We start from the raw sequence: 27,313 nt of genomic DNA on the forward strand, positions 1-27,313 counted from the left end.
TGACAGTAGTGGTGGTGACAGTAGTGGTGACAGTACTGGTGGTATGGGGGTGCTACCTGGAATCAGAATAAAGGACTGTCTTACCATGAGCTTCACGTTATAATCAGGTCCGGATCACTTGTCGTTGTTCCTCTTGAACGTGTCATAGTGTGGTTGTAATGTTCAGTCGTGTTGTTCCTCTTGAACGTGTCATAGTGTGGTTGTAATGTTCAGTCGTGTTGTTCCTCTTGAACGTGTCATAGTGTGGTTGTAATGTTCAGTCGTGTTGTTCCTCTTGAACGTGTCATAGTGTGGTTGTAATGTTCAGTCGTGTTGTTCCTCTTGAACGTGTCATAGTGTGGTTGTAATGTTCAGTCGTGTTGTTCCTCTTGAACGTGTCATAGTGTGGTTGTAATGTTCAGTCGTGTTGTTCCTCTTGAACGTGTCATAGTGTGGTTGTAATGTTCAGTCGTGTTGTTCCTCTTGAACGTGTCATAGTGTGGTTGCAATGTTCAGTCGTGTTCGTTGTGTTTTTTAACATATTCAACAAAGAACACCTATTGTTTTATACATTTTCTGAGATATTTGGTGCAGGTGTTAAATTGTCACTACGATAGTTGGCGATAGTACTTACGCAAATTCACTTTATTGCCTAATTGATTTTTGTAAGTTTAATGTTGAGCTTAGATCTGAGAGTACATGATTAAGACAGGTTTAACAAGTATCTTTTTTCCATAACGTTTCGCCCACACAGTATTCTCTAGTTGACTGAAGAAGCCTACTGTGTAGGCGAAGTGTTTCGAAACTGAACATACCTAATATGGTTTAAAAAACCGACAAGTTAAAGAATGTGACACTTGTCCAACATTTGGAAATCTTTATGGAGGAAATGTTTCGCCAGCCAGTGGCTTATTCTGTCCAATACAGAGAAGAACGGTGGAATATAAGGAGTTTGAGAAGGTTGATGGATTGAACAAATCGACTCCAGGCTGAGTGATTGATTACCTCAAACTCCTTATCTACTACCTTTCTTCAGTATATTGGACTGAAGAAGCCACTGGCTTGCGAAACATTTCCTCAATAAAGTGTCTCATTCTTCTACCTAAATGCTGCACATGTGTCTTACTCACCTGTGTGTTAGTGCAGTGTACCGTGATTGTGATATTGAGAATGATATAAAATCCTGACAAGTTGAAGATTAAGATACATGTGCAACAGTTGGGTATCTCTATTGTTGAAACATTTCAACTACACAGTAGACTTCTTCAGTCAGATACAAAGAGAGCAGTAGAAATGAAATAAAGATGATGTAATCAGTCCGTCAACCTTGGAAAAAGAGTATTTGAGGTGGTCAGTCCCTCAGCCTGGTGAAGAATTCAGCGCCATCGCCTTGCTTAATATTAACTTAAAATTTTAATTTACCACATTGGTAACTCATATTTTTGATATCCTTAACATCATATTCTTGACACCCAGCAATGTTATTTAACCCTTCTGAAGTACCCTGATAATTTAACCATTTTCTCTGTCTGTCTGTCTGTCTCTGTCTCTCTCTCTCTCTCTCTCTCTCTCTCTCTCTCTCTCTCTCTCTCTCTCTCTCTCTCTCTCTCTCTCTCTCTCTCTCACGCACACACACACACACAATGGGAAGGAGGAGAGGGAAAGGTTCATTTTCATCTACGGGCTTCAGGAGAGCGTAGGGAAGACATGATGAAAGATGGCGGAAAGAACAACAAGAGATTGAAAATATCATCAAACAAACATGAGAGGAGGACATGTCTGAGCTAATAAATTTTCAGAGAATAGGGGGATACTCAAAGACAGAAATGGTGAGAGACAGGATCCTGCAGGAGAAACCACAGTTCATGGAATCAACAGCATACCAGAGTGTTCCTAGACCGAAACAGAATGAAAGAACGACAACAGCTGAGAAAGAGGACACAGAGACGAAAGGGGCAAGAGAAACATGGCTAGAGTTAGTAGAGAACAACCAGAGTCGAGTGGAGCAGAGTACGCAAACACCAACAGAACCACCCGTAGAACCCTACAGCCAAACACACCCCCCCACCCCACAATACACATTAGAATCCCATAGCACCCTGCCAGGATTCCCACCCCCAGAATACAGTGCTGGAGAGAAAACTGAAGGTATGGTACACCAACGCTGATGGTACAACGAATAAGTGGGAGGAGTGGCACGAAAGAACCACAGAGGCATCACCAGACATAATAGCCTTCACAGAAACCAAACTCCTCTCAAGAATGATAATAAATGCTATCTTTCCAACTGGATATCAGAATCTGAGGGAAGGCAGAGGGAATAGGGGGGTGGAGGAACGTCACTGATCATCAAAAACCAATGGGATTTTGAGGAATTGGAGAGAGGGGACAGAGAAGCAAGAGACTAAACAATAGGAACATTTCAGACTGGAGGTCCCAAGGTAGTGATTGCAGTGATGTATAACCCACTACAGAATAGCAGGAGGCAAAGTAACAGAGTGATGGTCGACACACTGGCTGAACTGGCCAGAAAGGCCCATGTGGGTAGAGCAAAGCTATTAGTTGTGGGTGACTTCAGTCACAAAGATATCGATTGGGAAAACCTGGAGCCATATGGGGACCCAGAAACGTGGAGGGCTAAGATGTTGGAGGTAGGGAGAGAGGATAGGATGATCCAGCAATACTGGACCTTGTATTCACCATGAGAAGTGCAAATATTAAGGATATCACATATGAAAGGCCCCTCGGAGGTAGTAATCACGTGGTTCTAAGCTTCGAAAACAGTAGAGTTACAAGTAGAGAGGGAGGCAGGACGGGCAGGAAGAATGAAGCCAAACTACAAGAGAAGGGACTACATAGGCATGAGAAATTTCCTGCACGAGGTCCAGTGGGACAGAAAACTGGCAGGGAAAACAACAAATAAAATGATGGAATATGTGATAATATGCAAGGAAGTAGATGAGAGGTTTGCACCCCAGGGCAACAGACATAATGAGAAAGTCAGAACGGGCCCTTGGTTCACCCAAAGGTGTAGAGAGGCTAAAACCAAGTGTGCTAGAGAATGGAAGTATAAAAGGCAAAGAACCCAGGTGAACAAGAAGAATAGTCAAAGAGCAAGAACTGAATATACACAGGTAAGGAGGGAGGCCCAGCGACAATACGAAAATGACAGCAGCGAAAGCCAAGTCTGACCTGAAGCTGTTGTACAGTCACATCAGGAAGAAAACAACAGTCAAAGACTAGATAATCAGGCTGAGGAGGGGAGTTTACAAGAAACGACCTTGAAGTATGTGAGGAGCTCAACATGAGATTCAAAGAAGTATTCATAGTGGAGACAGAAAGGACTCCAGAAAGACGGAGAGGTGGGATACACCAACAAGTGCTTGACACGATACATACAACCTAGGAGGAGTTGAAAAGGTTGTTAAGTAAACTAGATATCTCAAAGGCGATGGGGCCGGATAACATCTCTCTGTGGGTCCTGAGAAAAGAAACAGGTGCTCTGTGTACTAATAAGTATAGTCTTCAACATATCTATTGAAACAGGACGACTACCTGAGGTATGGAGGACAACAAATGTAGTCGAAATTTTTAAAAAAGGAGACAGACAAGAAGTATTAAACTACAGACCAGTGTCACTGACAGGTATAGTATGCAAGGTTATGGAGAAGATTATCAGGAGTGGTGGACTACCTAGACTCTAGAAAGGAATGGGGTTATAAACGACAACCAGCACGGATTCAGAGACGGGAAATCTTGTGTTATGAACCTACTATTTCCATGACAAGGTGATAACAGTAAGACAAAAGAGAGAGGGTTGAGTAGATTGCATTTTCTTGGACTGTACGAAGGCTTTTGACACAGTTCCACACAAGAGATTATTGCATAGTGGAGGACCAGGCAGGGATAACAAGGTAGGCACTGCAATGGATCAGAGAATATCTGACGGGAAAGCAACAGCGAGTCATGGTATGTGGCGAGGTGTCAGAGTGGACTCGTGTGGCGAGCGGGGTCCCACAGGGGTCAGTCCTAGGACCAGTGCTGTTTCTGGTATTTGTGAACATGACGGAAGGAATGGACTGAGAAGTGTCTCTGTTGACAGATGATGTGAAATTAATGAGGAGAATTCAGTCGGAGGAGGACAAGGCAGTACTACAGAGGGATAGAGACAGGCTGCAGGCCTGGTCCAGGAACTGGCTTCTGGAGTTCGACCCCACCAAATGTAGAGTCATGAAGATCGGGGAAGTGCAAAGAAGACCGCAGCCAGAGTACAATCTAGAGGACCAAAGACTACAAACCTAACTCAAGAAAAGGATCTTGGAGTGTGTATAATACTGAGCACATCAACCATATAGCTGTTGCAGCATATAGGCGACTAGCAAACTAAGAATAGCATTTTGGCATCTCAGTAAGGAGTCGTTCCGGTCCCTGTGCACCGTGTATGTCAGGTCCATATTGGAGTATGCAGCTCCACTTTGGAACCCACACCTGGCCAAGGAAGTCAGGAAACTAGAGAAAGTGCAAACGTTTGCAACGAGACTAGTCCCGGAGCTAAGGGGCATGTCCTACGACCTATGAGAAGAGGCTGAGGGCAATAGACCTGACAAGACTGGAGGACAGGAGAGACAGGAGGGACATGATAACGACATATAAAATAAAATAATGAGAGGAATCGACAAGGTGGACAGAGACAGGATGTTCCGGAGATGGGACATAGCAACAAGAGGTCACAGTTAGAAGTTGAAGACTGATATGAGTCACAGGGATGTTAGGAAGTATTTCTTCAGTCATAGAGTAGTCAAGAAGTGGAATAGTCTAGCAAGTGATGTAGTGGAGGCAGGAACCATACATAGCTTTAAGACAAGGCATGATAAAGCTCATAGAGCAGGGAGAGAGAGGACCTAGTAGCGATCAATGAAGAGGCGGGGCCAGGAGCTGAATATCGACCCCTGCAACCACAATTAGATGAGTACATACACACACACACACACTCACACACACACTCACACACACACACACACTCACGCACGCACACGCATGTACAACAGGCCTAGTGTCTAATCGACATGTGCCTAAGACAAAGTGGTAACTAACACATACTGGGCCAGGAGCTGTGAATCAGCTCTCGCAACCACATATAGACGAGCACTCTCACGCTATCACAACTCTCAGTTACCATTGAAAACAGGCCAAGTGTCTGTTAGCAAGTCCCTTTGACAACTAGTAATTAAGATCCTCATAACCTCTATCACCATTTGGAGTTTACCTAGAGAGAGTTCCGGGGGTCAGCGCCCCTGCGGCCCGGTCTGTGACCAGGCCTCATGGTGGATCAGAGCCTGATCAACCAGGATGTTACTGCTGGCCATCACTTTAAAGTCTGATACAATTCACCAAGAACTTGGTTGTTAGATCTGGTCACTGCTGTCACCACTGCTTCTCATGGTGGACTCTCCCTCCCGTCCATATATATCACACATGCCTTATTTAATACAGATATGAAAACTGTGTTTAAGCTTAACGATCTATGATGTTATAAGTAGTTGATAAAATAAACATTAACTTTCAAATATCTGGTATATATATATGACTCAACATCTAGATATTAAATATCTGAACACAGTTATGTCATTATGATTAGTAATTAGACACATGTGCAACACTTGGGTATCTTTATTGTGGAAACGTTTCGCCACACAGTGGCTTCATCAGTCCTATATACAAAGAAAAATGGTGAAGATCATAAGGTGTTTGAGGTAATCAGTCCCTCAGCCTGGAGTCGATGTAATCAGTCCATTAATCTTCACATCGACTCTAGCCTGAGAGACTGATTGCCTCAGCGACCTTCTGATTTTCACTCACAATTCTTCTTTGTATAGGACTGATGAAGCCACTGTGTGGCGAAATTTATAAAATTTTCGTTTCTCTAAATCATTTATGTACATTATGATCATGAATATACAGTGTGTGCTGTACCAAACTTTTTCATGTATTTTTACACTGTAAATTATACTTACTGTATTTTGTTTCCATAACTAATTTTGTATTCGCAGAGCAATCGAAGCTGAGTGTTAGTGTGTGTGGGAAGGAAGTGGGTGAAGATGTACCTGATGTAACTCTGGAACCTCCAGAACCTCCACCTCAAGTTCAGAGAAGAGAGCAACACGCTGAGAAGCCTCCGGCACCTCCAGTTCCCAAGCCCAGAAAAATTGTCTCATTAAATCCATTTGACAGTGACGAGGAAAGTGAAGAGCAACTATCATCATCAAAACACATTCCTGTACCAAAGCCTCGAAAATCACTGAATCCCTTTGATAGTGACGAAGATGAGGGTGAATTTGATGAACGAAAGTCAAAGGATCAAGCTCAGCCGTTTTCAGGTTCTGTCCGTACCACGTCCGTGGCAGCAGCAAGTGTAGGAAAAAATCCTTTTGACGAGGAAGACGAAATAAGTGATGATTTTCACGAGACAAGTGACAAGTTAGAAGAACCAAAGTTTCAACCCATAAGATCGTCATCTCCGGCAGTAAGTTCCATATCTTCAAGTTGCTCATGTCTTTCACCAAGGCATCTAAATGACTCTATGACCTCAGTTAACTACCAGTCACTGAACGCAACAAGTGAATGCATCTCTACCAATCCCTTTGATGAAGACACTGACATCACTGAAGGATTGACTCGAGAAGCAAAGTCACGCAAGTCATTTTCAGCGGCAAGTTTATCTCCCATTCAACGAAATGCAATGACATCGTCGCTACCTCCTTCAGCAAGAATCAAAACGGGGAGAAAAAAGAGACAAGCACCGCTGCCTCCTGGCCTGGTAAGAACCAAATATTTTTGTATGTAATACAGTAATATTTTAGATAAAAGAAAGGATTGGCCTCGTCCAAAAAAGTGACCTTTTCTGTCCTTCCTTCCTTGAATCGAGTATTTTATGACCCCTGCTGGTTTAGAACTTTCTCCTAATAATAATAATAACAGTTCAGCTAATAATTTCCCTGAACCACTTCAGTAACATCTTGTTTATGCTTCAAGATGATGTAACTCCAGCCTAACACCATCACACATTCCTTATGGATCCTTGAGCTCATACGTCTGAAACCACCTTCACACCTCCTGTCAAACTTTCCTTCCTTTTATACACTCATCTGTAATTCATTTCTTCCATCCATTTCCAAATATTGTGTCTGCAACCTTCTTTCATATAAATTTGTTTCAGTTTGACATACAGTCTTTTATTTTCTTCATCCTCAACATCCACTTTCTGCATTAAGCGCCATGTTTTTTGCTTAAGTATGGGTAGTGGGGGGCGGGGTTGAAGAGGTATGGGATAGTTTTAAAAATGCAGTATTAGAATGTGGAGGTAAAGGGTGAGATAAAAGAGAAAAAGGTCGCTTATGAGAGGTTTTTACAAAGAATATAAGAAGGGTGGAGTATATGGAGAGTAAAATAAAGGTGAGAGAATGCTAAAGGAGGGCAAATGATAGAGTGGATGAGGCACTGTCAACAAATTTTGCTGACGATAAGAAATTTTTTTTGGAGATAAACAGGTTAAGAAAGCCTAGGGAACAAATGAATTTGTCAGTTAAAAACAGAGTAAGGGGAGTTAGTAGATGGGGAGAGGGAGGTATTGGGTAGATGGTGGGAATATTTTGAGGAACTTTTAAATGTCGACGAAGAAAGCGAAGCGGTAATTTCATGCACTGGCCAGGGAGGTATATCATCTTTTAGGAGTGAAGAAGAACAGGATGTGAGTGTAGGGGAGGTACGCGAGGCATTATGTAGAATGAAAGGGGGTAAAGCAGCTGGAACTGACGGGATCATGACAGAAATGTTAAAAGCAGGGGGCGGGGGGGGATATAGTGGTTGAGTGGTTGGTATTTTTGTTTAATAAATGTATGAAAGAGGGGAAGGTACCTAGGAATTGGCGGAGAGCATGTATAGTCCCTTTATATAAAGGGAAGGGGGACAAAAGAGATTTTAAAAATTGTAGAGGAATAAGTTTACTGAGTATACCAGGAAAAGTGTATGGTAGGGTTATAATTGAAAGAATTAGAGGTAAGACAGAATGTAGGATTGCGGACGAACAAGGAGGTTTTAGAGTGGGTAGGGGATGTGTAGATCAAGTGTTTACATTGAAGCATATATGTGAACAGTATTTAGATAAAGGTAGGGAAGTTTTTATTGCATTTATGGATTTAGAAAAGGCATATGATAGAGTGGATATGGGAACAATGTGGCAGATGTTGCAAGTGTTTGAAATAGGTGGTAAGTTACTATGAGGATAGTGAGGCTCAGATTAGGGTGTGTAGAAGAGAGGGAGACTATTTCCCGGTAAAAGTAGGTCTTAGACAGGGATGTGTAATGTCACCATGGCTGTTTAATATATTTATAGATGGGGTTGTAAAAGAAGTAAATGCTAGGGTGTTCGGGAGAGGAGTGGGATTAAATTATGGGGAATTAAAATGGGAGTTGGCACAATAACTTTTTGCTGATGATACTGTGCTTATGGGAGATTCTAAAGAAAAGTTGCAAAGGTTAGTGGACGAGTTTGGGTGTGTAAAGGTAGAAAGTTGAAAGTGATGAGAGTGTCAGATAATCTAGATAAAGAAAAAATGGATATCACATTGGAGAGAGGGAGTATGAAAGAAGTGAATGTTTTCAGATATTTGGGAGTTAACGTGTCAGCTGAGTTTATGAAGGATGATTCTAAGAATAGAATTGATGAGGGAAAAAGGTGAGTGGTGCGTTGAGGTATATGTGGAGGCAAAAAACGCTATCTATGGAGGCAGAGAAGGGAATGTACCAGAATATAATGATAGCAACACTCTTATATGGGTGTGAAGCTTGGACTCTAAATGCAGCAGCGAGGAGACGGTTGGAGGCAGTGGAGATGTCCTGTCTAAGGGCAATGTGTGGTGTAAATATGCAGAAAATTCGGAGTGTGGAAATTAGGAGAAGGTGTGGAGTTAATAAAAGTATTAGTCAGAGGGCTGAAGAGGGTTTGTTGAGGTGGTTTGGTCATTTAGAGAGAACAGAGCAAAGTAAAAGGACTTGAAGAGCTTATAAATCTGTAGGGGAAGGAAGGTGGGGTAGGGGGTCAGCCTCGAAAAGGTTGGAGGGAGGGGGTAAAGGAGGTTTTGTGGGCGAGGAGTTTGGACTTCCAGTAAGCATACATGAGCGTTACACAAATAACCCGCACATAAAAGAGAGAAGCTTACGACGACGTTTCGGTCCGACTTGGACCATTGACAAAGTCACACTAACAGAGGTGGAGCAGGACGGCTATATATAGGCAGGAAGAAGTGGAGGTAGTAGTAGTAGTAGTAGTAGTAGTACAAGAATGGTATATAATACCGACAAGATGAAATTAAGACACATGCACAACACCCGGGCATCCCCACCGTAGACGTTTTGCCATCCAGCCAGCCACTGGATGGCGAAACGTCCACAACAAAGACAACCAGACGCCGCACATGTGTCTTAATTTCATCAGTAGTTGTAGTAGTAGTAGAAGAAGAAGAGGTAGTAGTAGTGGTAGTGGTAGAAGTGCGAAATAAGGATGATGAGCCAGTCAAAAACAAAGGAAGGGGAGCACTGCAAGAGAGCTAGATGTCCACAGAGGGAGAGCAAGCGCACCGAGGTGCGTGAAAGGGGAAGTGGTGAAATATAATAAATGAAGAAGGAACAGAAACACGAGACAGGAGAGAGAAAGACAACCCAGAGGAGAAAAGGAGAGATGAAAGGGGAAGAGGAAGAAGAAAAAGAAAGAAAAAATGAGGATTCAGGTTAAGTCACGGGTGTTCTGAAGTTTGGAGCATTTTAGAATGTAGTGGGAGAGGAAGGCATCTACAACCAGAAATTTCTGCTGGAAGGAACTGAGGATCACAGATGCGGAGAGCACGGAGAAAGAGGGAGATAAGAACACTTTTCTTGACAGGGGAAGCATGATAGGAAAAGTAGTGAATGTATATGCCACTGTGCATAGGTTTACAGTAAACGGAAAAGGAAAAACCTGTATCTGAGCGGTGGACATGGACATCAAGGAAAGGAAGGACTCTCTCTGACCTCTGTCCTCCTGACTTTGACCTTGTTCAACGGTTTCGTGTCATCTGTCCCTCTCTTCCCTATTTCTATGGCCTTCCCAAAACTCATAAACCTGATATTCCTCTTCGTCCTATCATATCCTCTAGAGGTTCTGTCTCTTATTCTCTTGCTTCTTGGCTAGCCAAAACCCTCACTCCCTTTCTTGGTACTTTTTCTCCTGCCCATCTCCGTCACTCTCAAGACTTCATTGAACGGGTTCGCTCTTTCCCAATCTGTAAGATGCTTAGTCTTGACGTTGAGTCCCTCTTTACCAATGTCCCTCTTGATGATGTCCTTGATTTCCTTAGAGAGAAGGCCCATGAAGGGTTTCTTCATCTCCCTATCCCCACTGATGTCTTTCTTGATCTGATCCGCCTCTGTGTGGGCTCTAACTCCTTTTCCTTTCAAGGGAAATATTATTCTCAAACCTTCGGTGTCGCTATGGGCTCTCCTCTCTCTCCTGTCCTTGCTAATCTTTACATGGAATACTTCGAGACTGTTCTTCTTCCTACCCTCGATGTGCAACCTTCACTCTGGCTCCGCTATGTGGATGACATCTTTGCTCTGTGGCCTCATGACTCCAGCCTCTTCCAACCTTTTCTTGAAGCTCTTAATAATCTTGCCCCTTCCATTAAGTTTAACGCTGAATGGGAATCTAATTCCTTACTTCCTTTCCTTGATGTCCATGTCCACCGCTCAGATACAGGTTTTTCCTTTTCCGTTTACCGTAAACCTTTGCACAGTGGCATGTACATTCACTACTTTTCCTATCATGCTTCCCCTGTCAAGAAAAGTGTTCTTATCTCCCTCTTTCTCCATGCCCTCCGCATCTGTGATCCTCAGTTCCTTCCAGCAGAAATTTCCACTCTTCATAATTCGTTCTCCCGTCTTGGCTACCCTTCCCATTTCATAGACTCTGCCCTCTCACGTGCTAAACGCAGTTTCTTCTCTCCCAAACTCTCTACTCATGGGAACTCTTCTATCCTCTGCCTTCCCTACATTTCCGGTCTTTCTAATCTCAACAGTTCTCTCCGTCCCTTAGACATCAAGCTTACCTTCCGCCAGACTAACACTCTTCGCACTAATCTCGTTCATACCTCTCCTCCCTCTACAGATGTTTCTGGTGTCTACTCTATTTCTTGCTCCTCCTGTCCTCTTCAATACTTCGGAGAAACTGGTCGATCTCTTTCTGACAGACTTAGGGAGCACAAAAATAGTGTTAGGCTTGCCGACATTAACAATGCTCTTTTCTGTCACGTCAGAGATCATAGCCATCCTATTGACTGGTCTTCTGCTAAAACTGTCTTCCCTACTTCCAACTCGAACAGTCGCCGTCTAGTTGAATCCTCTCTAATACACAACTTTCCTTGTATGAACCTTAGCCCTGGCTTCGTCTCTGTAGATGTCTTCCTCTCCCACTACATTGTAAAATGCTCCAAACTTCAGAACACCCGTGACTTAACCTGAATCCTCATTTTTTCTTTCTTTTTCTTCTTCCTCTTCCCCTTTCCTCTTTCCTTTTCTCCTCTGGGTTGTCTTTCTCTCTCCTGTCTCGTGTTTCTGTTCCTTCTTCATTTATTATATTTCACCACTTCCCCTTTCACGCACCTGTGTGCGCTTGCTCTCCCTCTGTGGACATCTAGCTCTCTTGCAGTGCTCCCCTTCCTTTGTTTTTGACTGGCTCATCATCCTTATTTCGCACTTCTACCACTACCACTACTACTACCTCTTCTTCTTCTACTACTACTACTACAACTACTGATGAAATTAAGACACATGTGCGGCGTCTGGTTGTCTTTGTTGTGGACGTTTCGCCATCCAGTGGCTGGCTGGATGGCGAAACGTCTACGATGGGGATGCCCGGGTGTTGTGCATGTGTCTTAATTTCATCTTGTCGGTATTATATACAATTCTTGTACTACTACTACTACTACTACTACTACTACTACTACTACTACCTCCACCTCTTCCTGCCTATATATAGCCGTCCTGCTCCACCTCTGTTAGTGTGACTTTGTCAATGGTCAGAGTCGGACCGAAACGTCGTGCGGGTTATTTGTGTATCGTTCCAGTCACGGTATTGTGCCTTTTTGTTATTTATACATGAGCGTGTTAGATAGGAGTGAATGGAGACGAATGGTTTTTGGGACGTGACGAGCTGTTGGAGTGTGAGCAAGGTAATATTCTGTGAAGGGATTCAGGGAAACCGGTTAGCTGGACTTGAGTCCTGGAAATGGGAAGTACGATGCCTACACTTTAAAGGAGGGATTTAGAGATATTGGCAGTTTGGAGGGACCTCTGATCTGAGCGCCTCTGCAAAGACAGTGATTATGTATGAGTGATGGTGAAAGTGTTGAAAGATATATATATATATATATATATATATATATATATATATATATATATATATATATATATATATATATATATATATATATGTCGTGCCGAATATGTAAAACTGGTCAATTAGCAAGAACTCATTTAAAATTAAGTCCTTTTTAAAATTTTCTCTTATACGTTTAAAGATATATTTTTTTCATTAATGTTAATTTAAAAATTTATAATTTTGCACCAAAAGGAACTTAGAAAACTTACCTAACCTTATTATAACAAGAACAATTTATTTTAGCCTAACCCAACTAAATATATTTTAGATTTGTTTACAGTAATTTAATACTAAACAGTGAAATATATTTTTTTCGTTAGGTTTAGAATGATTTTTGCGAAATTATTGCATACACAAATTTTAGCTTGTCCTATATTGCAAGATGAGCGTTGCTATTTAAGTCAAGATCGCAAGTTCTGCCTATTCGGCATGACATTATATATATATATATATATATATATATATATATATATATATATATATATATATATATATATATATATATATATAATATATATGTGTGTGTGTGTGTGTGGGTGTGTGTGTGTGTGTGTGTGTGTGTGTGTGTGTGTGTGTGTGTCGTGCCGAATAGGTAAAATTAGTCAATTAACAAGAACTCATTTAAAATTAAGTCGTTTCTAAAATTATCTATTATACATTTAAATATATATATTTTTTTTCATTTATGTAATATAAAAATTATTAATTTTGTACCAAAAGAACCTTAGAAAACTTACCTGACCTTATTACAACATGTGCAATTTGCTATTTAAGCCAAAATCGCAAGTTTTACCTATTCGGCACGACATACACACACACACACACACACACACACACACACATTGACTTCTTTATTAGGTATACCTGCTCGTTAATGCAAATGTCTAGTCAGCCAATCATGTGGCAGCACATCAGTGTCTAAAAGTATGTTGACATGGTTAAGAAGTTCACTTGTTCACACCAAACATCAGAATGGGGAATAAAATGTTGACTAAGTGACGGTGGAGTGATTGTTGGTGCCAGACGAGACAGTCTGGTGTCTCAGAAACTATTGATCGTCTGGGATTTCCAGTCTCTACAGTTTAGAGAGCAGTGTGTAAAACAGTGAGCGGCAGTTCTGTGGACAAAAACACCTTGATAATGAGAGGTGAGAGGGGAATGGCCAGACTGTGTCAAGCTGACAGGAAGGTGAGAGTAACTCACACGTTACAACACTGGTATACAAGATAACATCTCTGATCACAACACTGGTATACAAGATAACATCTCTGATCACAACACTGGTATACAAGATAACATCTCTGATCACAACACTGGTATACAAGATAACATCTCTGATCACAACACTGGTATACAAGATAACATCTCTGATCACAACACTGGTATACAAGATAACATCTCTGATCACAACACTGGTATACAAGATAACATCTCTGATCACAACACTGGTATACAAGATAACATCTCTGATCACAACACTGGTATACAAGATAACATCTCTGATCACAACACTGGTATACAAGATAACATCTCTGATCACAACACTGGTATACAAGATAACATCTCTGATCACAACACTGGTATACAAGATAACATCTCTGATCACAACACTGGTATACAAGATAACATCTCTGATCACAACACTGGTATACAAGATAACATCTCTGGTCACAACACTGGTATACAAGATAACATCTCTGGTCACAACACTGGTATACAAGATAACATCTCTGATCACAACACTGGTATACAAGATAACATCTCTGATCACAACACTGGTATACAAGATAACATCTCTGATCACAACACTGGTATACAAGATAACATCTCTGATCACAACACTGGTATACAAGATAACATCTCTGATCACAACACTGGTATACAAGATAACATCTCTGATCACAACACTGGTATACAAGATAACATCTCTGATCACAACACTGGTATACAAGATAACATCTCTGATCACAACACTGGTATACAAGATAACATCTCTGATCACAACACTGGTATACAAGATAACATCTCTGATCACAACACTGGTATACAAGATAACATCTCTGATCACAACACTGGTATACAAGATAACATCTCTGATCACAACACTGGTATACAAGATAACATCTCTGATCACAACACTGGTATACAAGATAACATCTCTGATCACAACACTGGTATACAAGATAACATCTCTGATCACAACACTGGTATACAAGATAACATCTCTGATCACAACACTGGTATACAAGATAACATCTCTGATCACAACACTGGTATACAAGATAACATCTCTGGTCACAACACTGGTATACAAGATAACATCTCTGGTCACAACACTGGTATACAAGATAACATCTCTGATCACAACACTGGTATACAAGATAACATCTCTGATCACAACACTGGTATACAAGATAACATCTCTGATCACAACACTGGTATACAAGATAACATCTCTGATCACAACACTGGTATACAAGATAACATCTCTGATCACAACACTGGTATACAAGATAACATCTCTGATCACAACACTGGTATACAAGATAACATCTCTGATCACAACACTGGTATACAAGATAACATCTCTGATCACAACACTGGTATACAAGATAACATCTCTGATCACAACACTGGTATACAAGATAACATCTCTGATCACAACACTGGTATACAAGATAACATCTCTGATCACAACACTGGTATACAAGATAACATCTCTGATCACAACACTGGTATACAAGATAACATCTCTGATCACAACACTGGTATACAAGATAACATCTCTGATCACAACACTGGTATACAAGATAACATCTCTGATCACAACACTGGTATACAAGATAACATCTCTGATCACAACACTGGTATACAAGATAACATCTCTGATCACAACACTGGTATACAAGATAACATCTCTGATCACAACACTGGTATACAAGATAACATCTCTGATCACAACACTGGTATACAAGATAACATCTCTGATCACACGTTGTATCTTCAGCGACAGAACACTGCATGCACCGGGTTCGACTCCTGTCCACTAAGAATAGAAAACTGATGCTGCAGTGAGCACAGGCTCACTAAAACTCGACAGTTGAAGATTGGAAAATCATCTCCTTGTCTGGCGAATCGTGATTTCTGCTGCCACATACAGATAATTGGAATCGAATTTGGCGTAAATCTTTGGCATGTGATAGAACAAGAGATTGACAGAATGGATGTATAGCTGTCAACTCTGCAGCAGGAATGTTTCCAACACCATTTTGGATCCATGTGACGGAGAATTCAGGCTGTTATGGGGGCAAAAGCGACTCCTACCCAGTACAACGAGTGTGTACCTAATAAAATGACCATTGTGTGTATATGACTGAACATTTTATTGTGTGTATTCTTGTATGACTTGATAAAGCCTAAAAGTTAGTCTTCATGACTGCTTCCATTGTTACTTATGTCATGGTTTTCACACGATTATTTACTGTTGATACTTTGCTGTTCTACGTATTCAGTTTCAGATTCCTTTTTTATTGCACTTCCAAATTCGTCCAACCTCTGCAACTTGTGAATCTCCTACAAGCACTGTGTGTGTGTGCAGCAACAAACACTGTGTGTGTGCAGCAACAAGCACTGTGTGTGTGCAGCAACAAGCACTGTGTGTGCAGCAACAAACACTGTGTGTGTGCAGCAACAAACACTGTGTGTGTGCAGCAACAAGCATTGTGTGTGCAGCAACAAGCACTGTGTGTGTGCAACAACAAGCACTGTGTGCAGCAACAAGCACTGTGTGTGTGTGTGCAGCAACAAGCACTGTGTGTGCAGCAACAAGCACTGTGTGTGCAGTAACAAGCACTGTGTGTGCAGCAACAAGCACTGTGTGTGCAGCAACAAGCACTGTGTGTGTGTGGAGCAACAGGCACTGTGTGTGAAGCAACAAGCACTGTGTGTGTGTGCAGCAACAGGCACTGTGTGTGAAGCAACAAGCACTGTGTGTGCAGCAACAAGCACTGTGTGTGCAGTAACAAGCACTGTGTGTGTGTGCAGCAACAGGCACTGTGTGTGCAGCAACAGGCACTGTGTGTGAAGCAACAAGCACTGTGTGTGCAGCAACAAGCACTGTGTGTGCAGTAACAAGCACTGTGTGTGTGTGCAGCAACAGGCACTGTGTGTGCAGCAACAAGCACTGTGTGTGTGTGCAGCAACAAGCACTGTGTGTGCAGCAACAAGCACTGTGTGTGCAGTAACAAGCACTGTGTGTGAAGCAACAAGCACTGTGTGTGCAGCAACAAGCACTGTGTGTGCAGCAACAAGCACTGTGTGTGCAGAAACAAGCACTGTGTGTGTGTGCAGCAACAAGCACTGTGTGTGCAGCAACAAGCACTGTGTGTGCAGCAACAAGCACTGTGTGTGTGTGTGCAGTAACAAGCACTGTGTGTGAAGCAACAAGCACTGTGTGTGCAGCAACAAGCACTGTGTGTGTGTGCAGCAACAAGCACTGTGTGTGCAGCAACAAGCTCTGTGTGTGAAGCAACAAGCACTGTGTGTGAAGCAACAAGCACTGTGTGTGCAGCAACAGGCACTGTGTGTGCAGCAAAAAGCACTGTGTGTGCAGCAACAAGCACTGTATGTGAAGCAACAAGCACTGTGTGTGTGTGCAGCAACAAGCACTGTGTGTGCAGCAACAAGCTCTGTGTGTGAAGCAACAAGCACTGTGTGTGAAGCAACAAGCACTGTGTGTGCAGCAACAGGCACTGTGTGTGCAACAACAAGCACTGTGTATGCAGCAACAAGCACTGTGTGTGAAACAACAAGCACTGTGTGTGCAGCAACAGGCACTGTGTGTGCAGCAACAAGCACTGTGTGTGCAGCAACAAGCACTGTGTGTGCAGCAACAAGTGCTGTGTGTGAAGCAACAAGCACTGTGTGTGAAGCAACAAGCACTGTGTGTGCAGCAACAGGCACTGTGTGTGCAACAACAAGCACTGTGTGTGCAGCAACACTGTATGTGAAGCAACAAGCACTGTGTGTGAAGCAACAAGCACTGTGTGTGCAGCAACAGGCACTGTGTGTGCAGCAACAAGCACTATGTGCAGCAACAAGCACTGTGTGTGCAACAACAAGTGCTGTGTGTGCAGGAACAAGCACTGTGTGCAGCAACAAGCACTGTGTGTGCAGCAACAAGCACTGTGTGTGCAACAAGCACTGTGTGCAGCAACAAGCACTGTGTGTGTGCAGCAACAAGCACTGTGTGCAGCAACAAGCATTGTGTGTGTGCAGCAACAAGCACTGTGTGTGTGTAGCAACAAGTACTGTGTGTGTGCAGCAACAAGCACTGTGTGTGCAGCAACAAGCATTGTGTGTGTGCAGCAACAAGCATTGTGTGTGTGTAGCAACAAGTACTGTGTGTGTGCAGCAACAAGTACTGTGTGTGCAGCAAGCACTGTGTGTGTGCAGCAACAAGTACTGTGTGTGTGCAGCAACAAGCACTGTGTGTGCAGCAACAAGCACTGTGTGTGCAGCATTAAGTACTGGGTGTGCAGCAACAAGTACTGTGTGTGTGCAGCAACAAGCACTATGTGTGTGCAGCAACAAGCACTGTGTGTGCAGCAACAAGCACTGTGTGTAACAACAAACACTGTGTGTGTGCAGCAACAAGCACTGTGAGTGCAGCAACAAGCACTGTGTGCAGCAACAAGCACTGTGTGTGTGCAACAAGCACTGTGTGTGCAGCAACAAGCACTGTGTGTGTGCAACAAGCACTGTGTGCAGCAACAAGCACTGTGTGTGCAGCAACAAGCACTGTGTGTGTGCAGCAAGAAGAACTGTGTGTGTGCAGCAACAAGCACTGTGTGTGTAGCAACAAGCACTGTGTGTGTGCAGCAACAAGCACTGTGTGTGCAGCAACAAGCACTGCGTGTGCGGCAACAAGCACTGTGTGTGTGCAGTAACAAGCACTGTGTGTGCAGCAACAAGCACTGCGTGTGCGGCAACAAGCACTGTGTGTGTGCAGTAACAAGCACTGTGTGTGCAGCAACAAGCACTGTATGTGCAGCAACAAGAACTGTGTGTGCAGCAACAAGCACTGTGTGTGTGCAGCAACAAGCACTGTGTTCAGCAACAAGCACTGTGTGTGTGCAGCAACAAGCACTGTGTGCAGCAACAAGCACTGTGTGTGCAGCAACAAGCACTGTGTGCAGCAACAAGCACTGTGTGTGTGCAGGAACAAGCACTGTGTGTGTGCAGCAACAAGCTCTGTGTGTGCAGCAACAAGCACTGTGTATGCAGCAACAAGTACTGTGTGTGTGCAGCAACAAGTACTGTGTGTGCAGCAACAAGTACTGTGTGTGCAGCAACAATCACTGTTTACAGCAACAAGCACTGTGTGTGCAGCAACAAGCACTGTGTGTGCAGCAACAAGCACTGTGTGTGCAGCAGCAAGCACTGTGTGCAGCAACAAGTACTGTGTGTGTGCAGCAACAAGCACTGTGTGTGCAGCAACAAGCGCTGTGTGTGCAGCAACAAGCACTGTGTGTGTGCAGCAGCAAGCAGTGTGTGCACAGCAACAAGCACTGTGTGCAGCAACAAACACTATGTGTGTGTGCAGCAACAAGCACTGTGTGTGCAGCAACAAGCACTGTGTGCAGCAACAAGCACTGAGTGTGCAGCAACAAGCACTGTGTGTGCAGCAACAAGCACTGTATGTGCAACAACAAGCACTGTGTGTGCAGCAACAAGTGCTATGTGTGCAGCAACAAGCACTGTGTGTGTGCAGCAACAAGTACTGTGTGTGCAGCAACAAGCACTGCGTGTGTGCAGGAACAAGCACTGTGTGTGCAGCAACAAGCACTGTGTGTGCAGCAACAAGCACTGTGTGTGCAGCAACAAGCACTGTGTGTGTGCAGCAACAAGCATTGTGTGCACAGCAACAAGCACTGTGTGCAGCAACAAGCACTGTGTGTGTGTGCAGCAACAAGCACTGTGTGTGCAGCAACAAGCACTGTGTATGCAGCAACAAGCACTGTGTGTGTGCAGCAACAAGCACTGTGTGTGCAGCAACAAGCACTGTGTGTGTAGCAACAAACACTGTGTGTGCAACAAGCACTGTGTGTGCAGCAACAATCACTGTGTGTGTGCAGCAACAAGCAATGTGTGTGCAACAACAAGCACTGTGTGTGCAGCAACAAGCACTGTGTGTGTGCAGCAACAAGCACTGTGTGTGTGCAGCAACAAGCACTGTGTGTGCAGCAACAAGCACTGTGTGTGTGTGCAGCAACAAGCACTGTGTGTGCAGCAACAAGCACTGTGTATGCAGCAACAAGCACTGTGTGTGTGCAGCAACAAGCACTGTGTGTGCAGCAACAAGCACTGTGTGTGTAGCAACAAACACTGTGTGTGCAACAAGCACTGTGTGTGCAGCAACAAGCACTGTGTGTGTGCAGCAACAAGCAATGTGTGTGCAACAACAAGCACTGTGTGTGCAGCAACAAGCACTGTGTGTGTGCAGCAACAAGCACTGTGTGTGTGCAGCAACAAGCACTGTGTGTGCAGCAACAAGCACTGTGTGTGCAACAAGCACTGTGTGTGCAGCAACAAGCACTGTGTGTGCAGCAACAAGCACTGTGTGCAGCAACAAGCAGTGCATGTGCAGCAACAAGCACTGTGTGTGCAGCAACAAGCACTGTGTGTGCAGCAACAAGCACTGTGTGTGCAACAACAAGCAGTGTGTGTGCAGCAACAAGCACTGTGTGCAGCAACAAGCACTGTGTGTGCAGCAGCAAGCACTGTGTGTGTGCAGCAACAAGCAGTGTGTGCAGCAACAAGCACTGTGTGTGCAGCAACAAGCACTGTGTGTGTGCAGTAACAAGCACTGTGTGTGCAGCAACAAGCACTGTGTATGCAGCAACAAGTACTGTGTGTGCACCAACAAGCACTGTGTGTGTGCAGCAACAAGCACTGTGTGTGCAGCAACAAGCACTGTGTGTGCAGTATAATGGGCTTATTTGGTATTTTGGTAGCGGGGAGTTAATGATATACGTCTTCGGAGGCTTCTTTGTTTATTGTTAAGTAGTGGTGGATACACAGGCTTGTGTTGTGCCCATGGCCCGGGCAGGGCCATCCCACGAGAGAGTGCTGGGAGGCCTTGTGTCTTGCTGCTAGGCCGCTGTGTGAGTGAGACGGAGGCATGGGCCGGCAGGCTGGCGTGCCTACCTAGAGGCCTGGCTACAGAGGGCAGCACCTGAGTGGCGCAAAATATGAACTAAGCTGGCAGACAGCATAAGCTGTCTGTGCAGACAGTACAGGCTGTCTACATACACTTGGCCACCTACCGCGCATCGTCCCGATGTGACAATACTGGTAGTAAAAGAAACTCGGTCTCTCTCTCGTAGGAACAAGGCACAGAACACGAAAAAAACTTCCTACAGGGAGGGAAGAAAAAACATATGGGGTGTGCTAAACATCATGGTCATAGGCAGTGAGCGTCGAAGGGCATCACTGCACGCCTTCCTGCATCTGGACAGATACTGCAACACGGGAGACATCGCTGCAGCTTAGCTGTGACGTAACAGGTTACAGTCTCCTCTGGAACGGTGAAGCAGTCATCGTAGGAGTCGCTGCAGGTTTCACTCAACCTGGGGCACAACATGCTGGTGCCCTCGAGTGAGGCGTCGACAAAACTCGGCAACTGGGCAGGACTTCTGGCAATCGACTCAGGAGGACACTTCTCGACTGGTACTGTCGCTGGGCTGTCACTGCCGGCGAGCGTGGAGCGAGTTGTGGAGCGAGTCGTGGCAGAGACGACTGGGCGAAACATCTGGGAGTCGTAACATCATATACCAGACTGCAGTGAGAGAGCTAGCAGTCAAAGTGACATCTTCTTTGTGCAGGCTGCTCACTGAAGCTTGTGACACGAGGCTGACACAGTGTGTCATTCTCTCAACAGTTGGAGTTATAGCAGAGGTTAGTCTAAGCGTCCCCAGACTTGTTTCTCTACATATAACTGCACTCTGACGGTCTGGAGGTGAAGTGAAACAAATCTCGATGGGAATCGTAGCAGGTACGATTCTGCAGAACACGAGCGACGAGCATAAAAGCTTTCTGTACAAGAGGGCTCATACGCTCAGGGCTGAGTAATCAGCTGTCAAACACACTGGTCACACGGGTGACTTAGCACAGTGGTGCTACTCAGGTCTGGCTCAGACCTCACTGGACACACGGAGGAAACTTTACACACACCGCGGTACAACATGGCTTAAACTAGCAAATGATGCTTTTCTGTGCATAAAACTGACTAAGACATACTAAAATGTGAGAACACTGACTGAGAGGAATTAATTAACACACGACATATATTTTCTCTCAATCTTCTCGACAATACTAAAATAATTACTAGAAACACTCGATGTGACATCATGTGATGTCAGGCGTGATGTCGCGAGGTGACGTCAGCAGACATCTCGAGGTGACGTCAGCAGACATCTCGAGGTGACGTCAGCAGACATCTCGAGGTAACGTCAGGCAGACATCTCGAGGTGACGTCAGGCAGACATCGTGAGGTGACGTCAGCAGACATCTCGAGGTGACGTCATGAAGTCGGGCAGCATCGTGGGTGATGTCAATGTGATGCAGGCAGCAGACCACAGCATGTGGCCTGGGACATCTGGTAACTCACGTGGCTGGTAGATCCACGTGACATCGCCCACACCCACGTGGCATCGCGATCCACGTGGCGTCGTGATCTACGTGGCATGCTGGTCCACGTAGCTTCGAGTGGCCTCGGGCACTCGGATACACAGCTCTGGCAATGAGTCACACGAAAAACAGCAGAAAACACAGCAGAGGGAGTGGGCAGTAGTGAGTGTATGGTAGACGGGTGAGCGTGAGTAGGGCGAGCATGGGCAAGGTGAGGAACAGCCACTTCCTCTCCTGTCCCCCACCCACAAACACGTGGAGAAGCTCACACTGGACGCAGAAATCACCACAAAACTCACCTCTGGCTTGCTGAAACAGCTGTGCTGAGCTGAACAACAACAGCAACATACAAGTGACGGTGAACACGTGACTTGAGAAACAGCGTGGGACACTGTAGCGTGGAGTCACTGGGACGCTACTCACAATTCTCGAAGAAATTCGGCAAATTTCGGCTGGATCCTGCTTGTACCTGTGTCTGGGTGCTCAAACGTGCAGACACGACATCAGGATAACTTGTTGAGAGACGGATGCTTCTTGTGAAGGGTGATGAAGTGAAGATGACTTCATACCTCTTCCTTCCTCTCTCACGGGCAAACACACTGCTGCAACCACCGCTGGTACCAATATAACGGGATTATTTTGGTAGGCTGTAGCGAGCGGGTGGTTAATGATAAACTTCTTCGGAGGCTTCTTTGTTTATTGTTAAGTAGTGGTGGATACACAGGCTTGTGTTGTGCCCATGGCCCGGGCAGGGCCATCCCACGAGAGAGAGCTGGGAGGCCTTGTGTCTTGCTGCTAGGCCGCTGTGTGAGTGAGACGGAGGCATGGGCCGGCAGGCTGGCGTGCCTACCTAGAGGCCTGGCTACAGAGGGCAGCACCTGAGTGGTGCAAAATATGAACTAAGCTGGCAGACAGCATGGGCTGTCTGTGCAGACAGTACAGGCTGTCTACAGCAGCAACAAGCACTGTGTGTGCAGCAACAAGCACTGTGTGTGCAGCAACAAGCACTGTGTGTGTGCAGCAACAAGCACTGTGTGTGCAGCAACACTGTGTGTGCAGCAACAAGCACTGTGTGTGCAGTAACAAGCACTGTGTGTGCAGCAACAAGCACTGTTTGTGCAGCAGCAAACACTGTGTACAGCAACAAGCACTGTGTGTGCAGCAACAAGCACTTTGTGTGCAGCAACACTGTGTGCAGCAACAAGCACTGTGTGTGCAGCAACAAGCACTGTGTGTGCAGCAACAAGCACTGTGTGTGCAGCAGCAAACACTGTGTGCAGCAACAAGCACTGTGTGTGTGCAGCAACAAGCACTGTGTGTGCAGCAACAAGCACTGTGTGTGCAGCAGCAAACACTGTGTGCAGCAACAAGCACTGTGTGTGTGCAGTAACAAGCACTGTGTGTGCAGCAACAAGCACTGTGTGTGCAGCAGCAAACACTGTGTGCAGCAACAAGCACTGTGTATGTGCAGCAACAAGCACTGTGTGTGTGCAGCAACAAGCACTGTGTGTGCAGCAAGAAATGTCTGTGGCAGATCCTACTTTAAATCTGATTCATTATATTTTTAAGACCATATATCTCCTTAATAACGCAGCATTAACCTACGTGTTTACAGCCTCTACCAATACAGACTTTACCCATCATATTACTGTCTAAGACTTCATTTACTCTATAATGTTATTCTACCTATGAAAACTCGTCTCAACCTTCAACTTTATAAATTAAACACTTATGCAACACTTGGGTATCTTTAATGTGGGAACGTTTCGCCCATCAGTGGCTTCCTCAGGCTAATACACAGAAGAATGTTTGAAGATCAAGAGTCGACGTGATCAGTCCCTTAATCTTGAAAAGAATACAGCATATGCGTGGAGAAGCAGCTTATATACTGCAGACAGGTGAGGTGACGCAGTCCTAGGTGGTGTCACCATGGAAAAATCCACAGGTACAAGCAGGTCATGACTATAGGTTAGGAAAGCTTAGAATTCCCTCTACTTAGATCCCAAGATTTCATTCTATGCTTGTCTAACCTATAGTCATGACGAATTACTTCCACATGTGTATTTTTTCCAAGGTGACACCGCCTGTACTGCTTCACCTCACCTGTCTGCAGTATATAAGCTCCTTCTTCATGCATATGCTATACTAGACGGGTCATCGCAAGATTGGGACCCGTGCCAGGACTATGGTCTTGGCGAACATTATACATACATATGCTATACTCTAAGATAAATGGACTGATTGCGTCAACTCCAGGCTGAGGGACTGATTATCTCAAACTCCTCCTGAGCTTCAACCATTCTTCTCTGCATTAGACTGTAGAAGCCACTGATTAGCGAAACGTTTCCACAAATGTACCCAAGTGTTGCACAAGTGTCTATTATTATTATTACACGATTCATGCAGCGCACATGTGTCTATCAACTTGTCGGTTCTCTGAACCGGCAAGTTACATATACAATAACGTAACCTATAGCCTGCGCGTTTTTTCAGTTTCGTTTACAATAAACTCTGGCTACATAGACGAGACTTACAATAATAATAATAATAATAATATTGAAATTTATATAAAAATTCTACATTACAGATGCCCCAGCCGTCAAGTATGGCAACAAGTGGTCAGCATTTGACAACTGATACTTCTAGCTTGCCCAGAAGGTTACCATCAGGTTACCAGAGAAGCCAGAGACAAGACTGGATCACCACCGGCAGCACCACCACCACCAGAGCATCACCTAAGAAGCCACCACCGCCCCGACCACCTCCACCCAAAGCCAAAATTATCCTCCAGGACACAAAATGAAAATAATTTCAATATTAGAACAGTGTATATAATGTAGAAATAATATAAGGGTAATAAATTATTATTATTTTAGTTTAAGAAGAGCTAAGCCCGTAAGGGTGAAGCAGGTTTGATCTGAGGAAGCGGAGGATAGCGTCAACCCATCCTTGAGAGGATGGGTATTTAATGCAATAGTTAATATTATAAATGATGGGTATTTAATGCAATAGTTAATATTATAAATGCAGGGTATTAATACAACAGTCAATATTATAAATGCTGGGTATTAATACAACAGTCAATATTATAAATGCTGGGTATTAATACAACAGTTAATATTATAAATGCTGGGTATTAATACAACAGTTAATATTATAAATGCTGGGTATTAATACAACAGTTAATATTATAAATGCTGGGTATTAATACAAGTCAATATTATAAATGCTGGGTATTAATACAACAGTCAGTATTATAAATGATGGGTATTAATACAACAGTCAGTATTATAAATGATGGGTATTAATACAACAGTGAATATTTTAAATGATGGGTATTAATACAACAGTGAATATTTTAAATGATGGGTATTAATACAACAGTGAATATTTTAAATGATGGGTATTAATACAACAATGAATATTTTAAATGCTGGGTATTAATACAACAGTCAGTATTATAAATGATGGGTATTAATACAACAGTGAATATTTTAAATGCTGGGTATTAATACAACAGTCAGTATTATAAATGATGGGTATTAATACAACAGTGAATATTTTAAATGCTGGGTATTAATACAACAGTGAATATTTTAAATGCTGGGTATTAATACAACAGTCAGTATTATAAATGATGGGTATTAATACAACAGTGAATATTTTAAATGCTGGGTATTAATACAACAGTCAGTATTATAAATGATGGGTATTAATACAACAGTGAATATTTTAAATGCTGGGTATTAATACAACAGTGAATATTTTAAATGCTGGGTATTAATACAACAGTCAGTATTATAAATGATGGGTATTAATACAACAGTGAATATTTTAAATGCTGGGTATTAATACAACAGTGAATATTTTAAATGCTGGGTATTAATACAACAGTGAATATTTTAAATGCTGGGTATTAATACAACAGTCAGTATTATAAATGATGGGTATTTAGTACGACAGTCAATAATATAAAAGAAAGTAATGTACACACAACTCCATATATACTGTACCATAACATCATATATACTGTACCATAACATCATATATACTGTACCATAACATCATATATACTGTACCATAACATCATATATACTGTACCATAACATCATATATACTGTACCATAACATATATACTGTACCATAACATATATACTGTACCATAACATCATATATACTGTACCATAACATCATATATACTGTACCATAACATCATATATACTGCACCATAACATCATATATACTGTACCATAACATCATATATACTGCACCATAACATCATATATACTGTACCATTACATCATATATACTGTACCATAACATATATACTGTACCATAACATCATATATACTGTACCATTACATCATATATACTGTACCATAACATCATATATACTGTACCATAACATCATATATACTGTACCATTACATCATATATACTGTACCATATCATATATACTGTACCATTACATCATATATACTGTACCATAACATCATATATACTGTACCATTACATCATATATACTGTACCATAACATCATATATACTGTACCATAACATCATATATACTGTACCATTACATCATATATACTGTACCATAACATCATATATACTGTACCATAACATCATATATACTGTACCATTACATCATATATACTGTACCATAACATCATATATACTGTACCATTACATCATATATACTGTACCATAACATCATATATACTGTACCATAACATCATATATACTGTACCATAACATCATATATACTGTACCATTACATCATATATACTGTACCATAACATCATATATACTGTACCATAACATCATATATACTGTACCATAACATCATATATACTGTACCATTACATCATATATACTGTACCATAACATCATATATACTGTACCATAACATCATATATACTGTACCATAACATCATATATACTGTACCATAACATCATATATACTGTACCATAACATATATACTGTACCATAACATATATACTGTACCATAACATCATATATACTGTACCATAACATCATATATACTGTACCATAACATCATATACTGTACCATAACATCATATATACTGTACCATAACATATATACTGTACCATAACATATATACTGTACCATAACATATATATTGTACCATAACATATATACTGTACCATAAC

The 27,313-nt window shown here is 42.9% G+C and overlaps 1 protein-coding gene across 1 annotated transcript in view; it reads left to right on the plus strand.

The window, feature by feature from the left end:
• The window catches only part of LOC128703135 (uro-adherence factor A), a 248,816-nt gene extending 222,515 nt beyond the window's left edge, over positions 1-26,301 (plus strand). The window contains exons 4-5 of the mRNA XM_053797688.2: positions 6,030-6,796; positions 24,726-26,301. Coding sequence (XP_053653663.2) covers positions 6,030-6,796; positions 24,726-24,941 — 983 coding nt within the window. The 3' untranslated portion in view covers positions 24,942-26,301. The remainder of the gene's footprint in view (positions 1-6,029; positions 6,797-24,725) is intronic.
• Positions 26,302-27,313: the final 1,012 nt, after the last annotated feature.

The sequence above is a fragment of the Cherax quadricarinatus genome, chromosome 85, assembly GCF_038502225.1.
Source record: "Cherax quadricarinatus isolate ZL_2023a chromosome 85, ASM3850222v1, whole genome shotgun sequence".
NCBI classification, from domain to species: Eukaryota; Metazoa; Arthropoda; class Malacostraca; order Decapoda; family Parastacidae; genus Cherax; species Cherax quadricarinatus.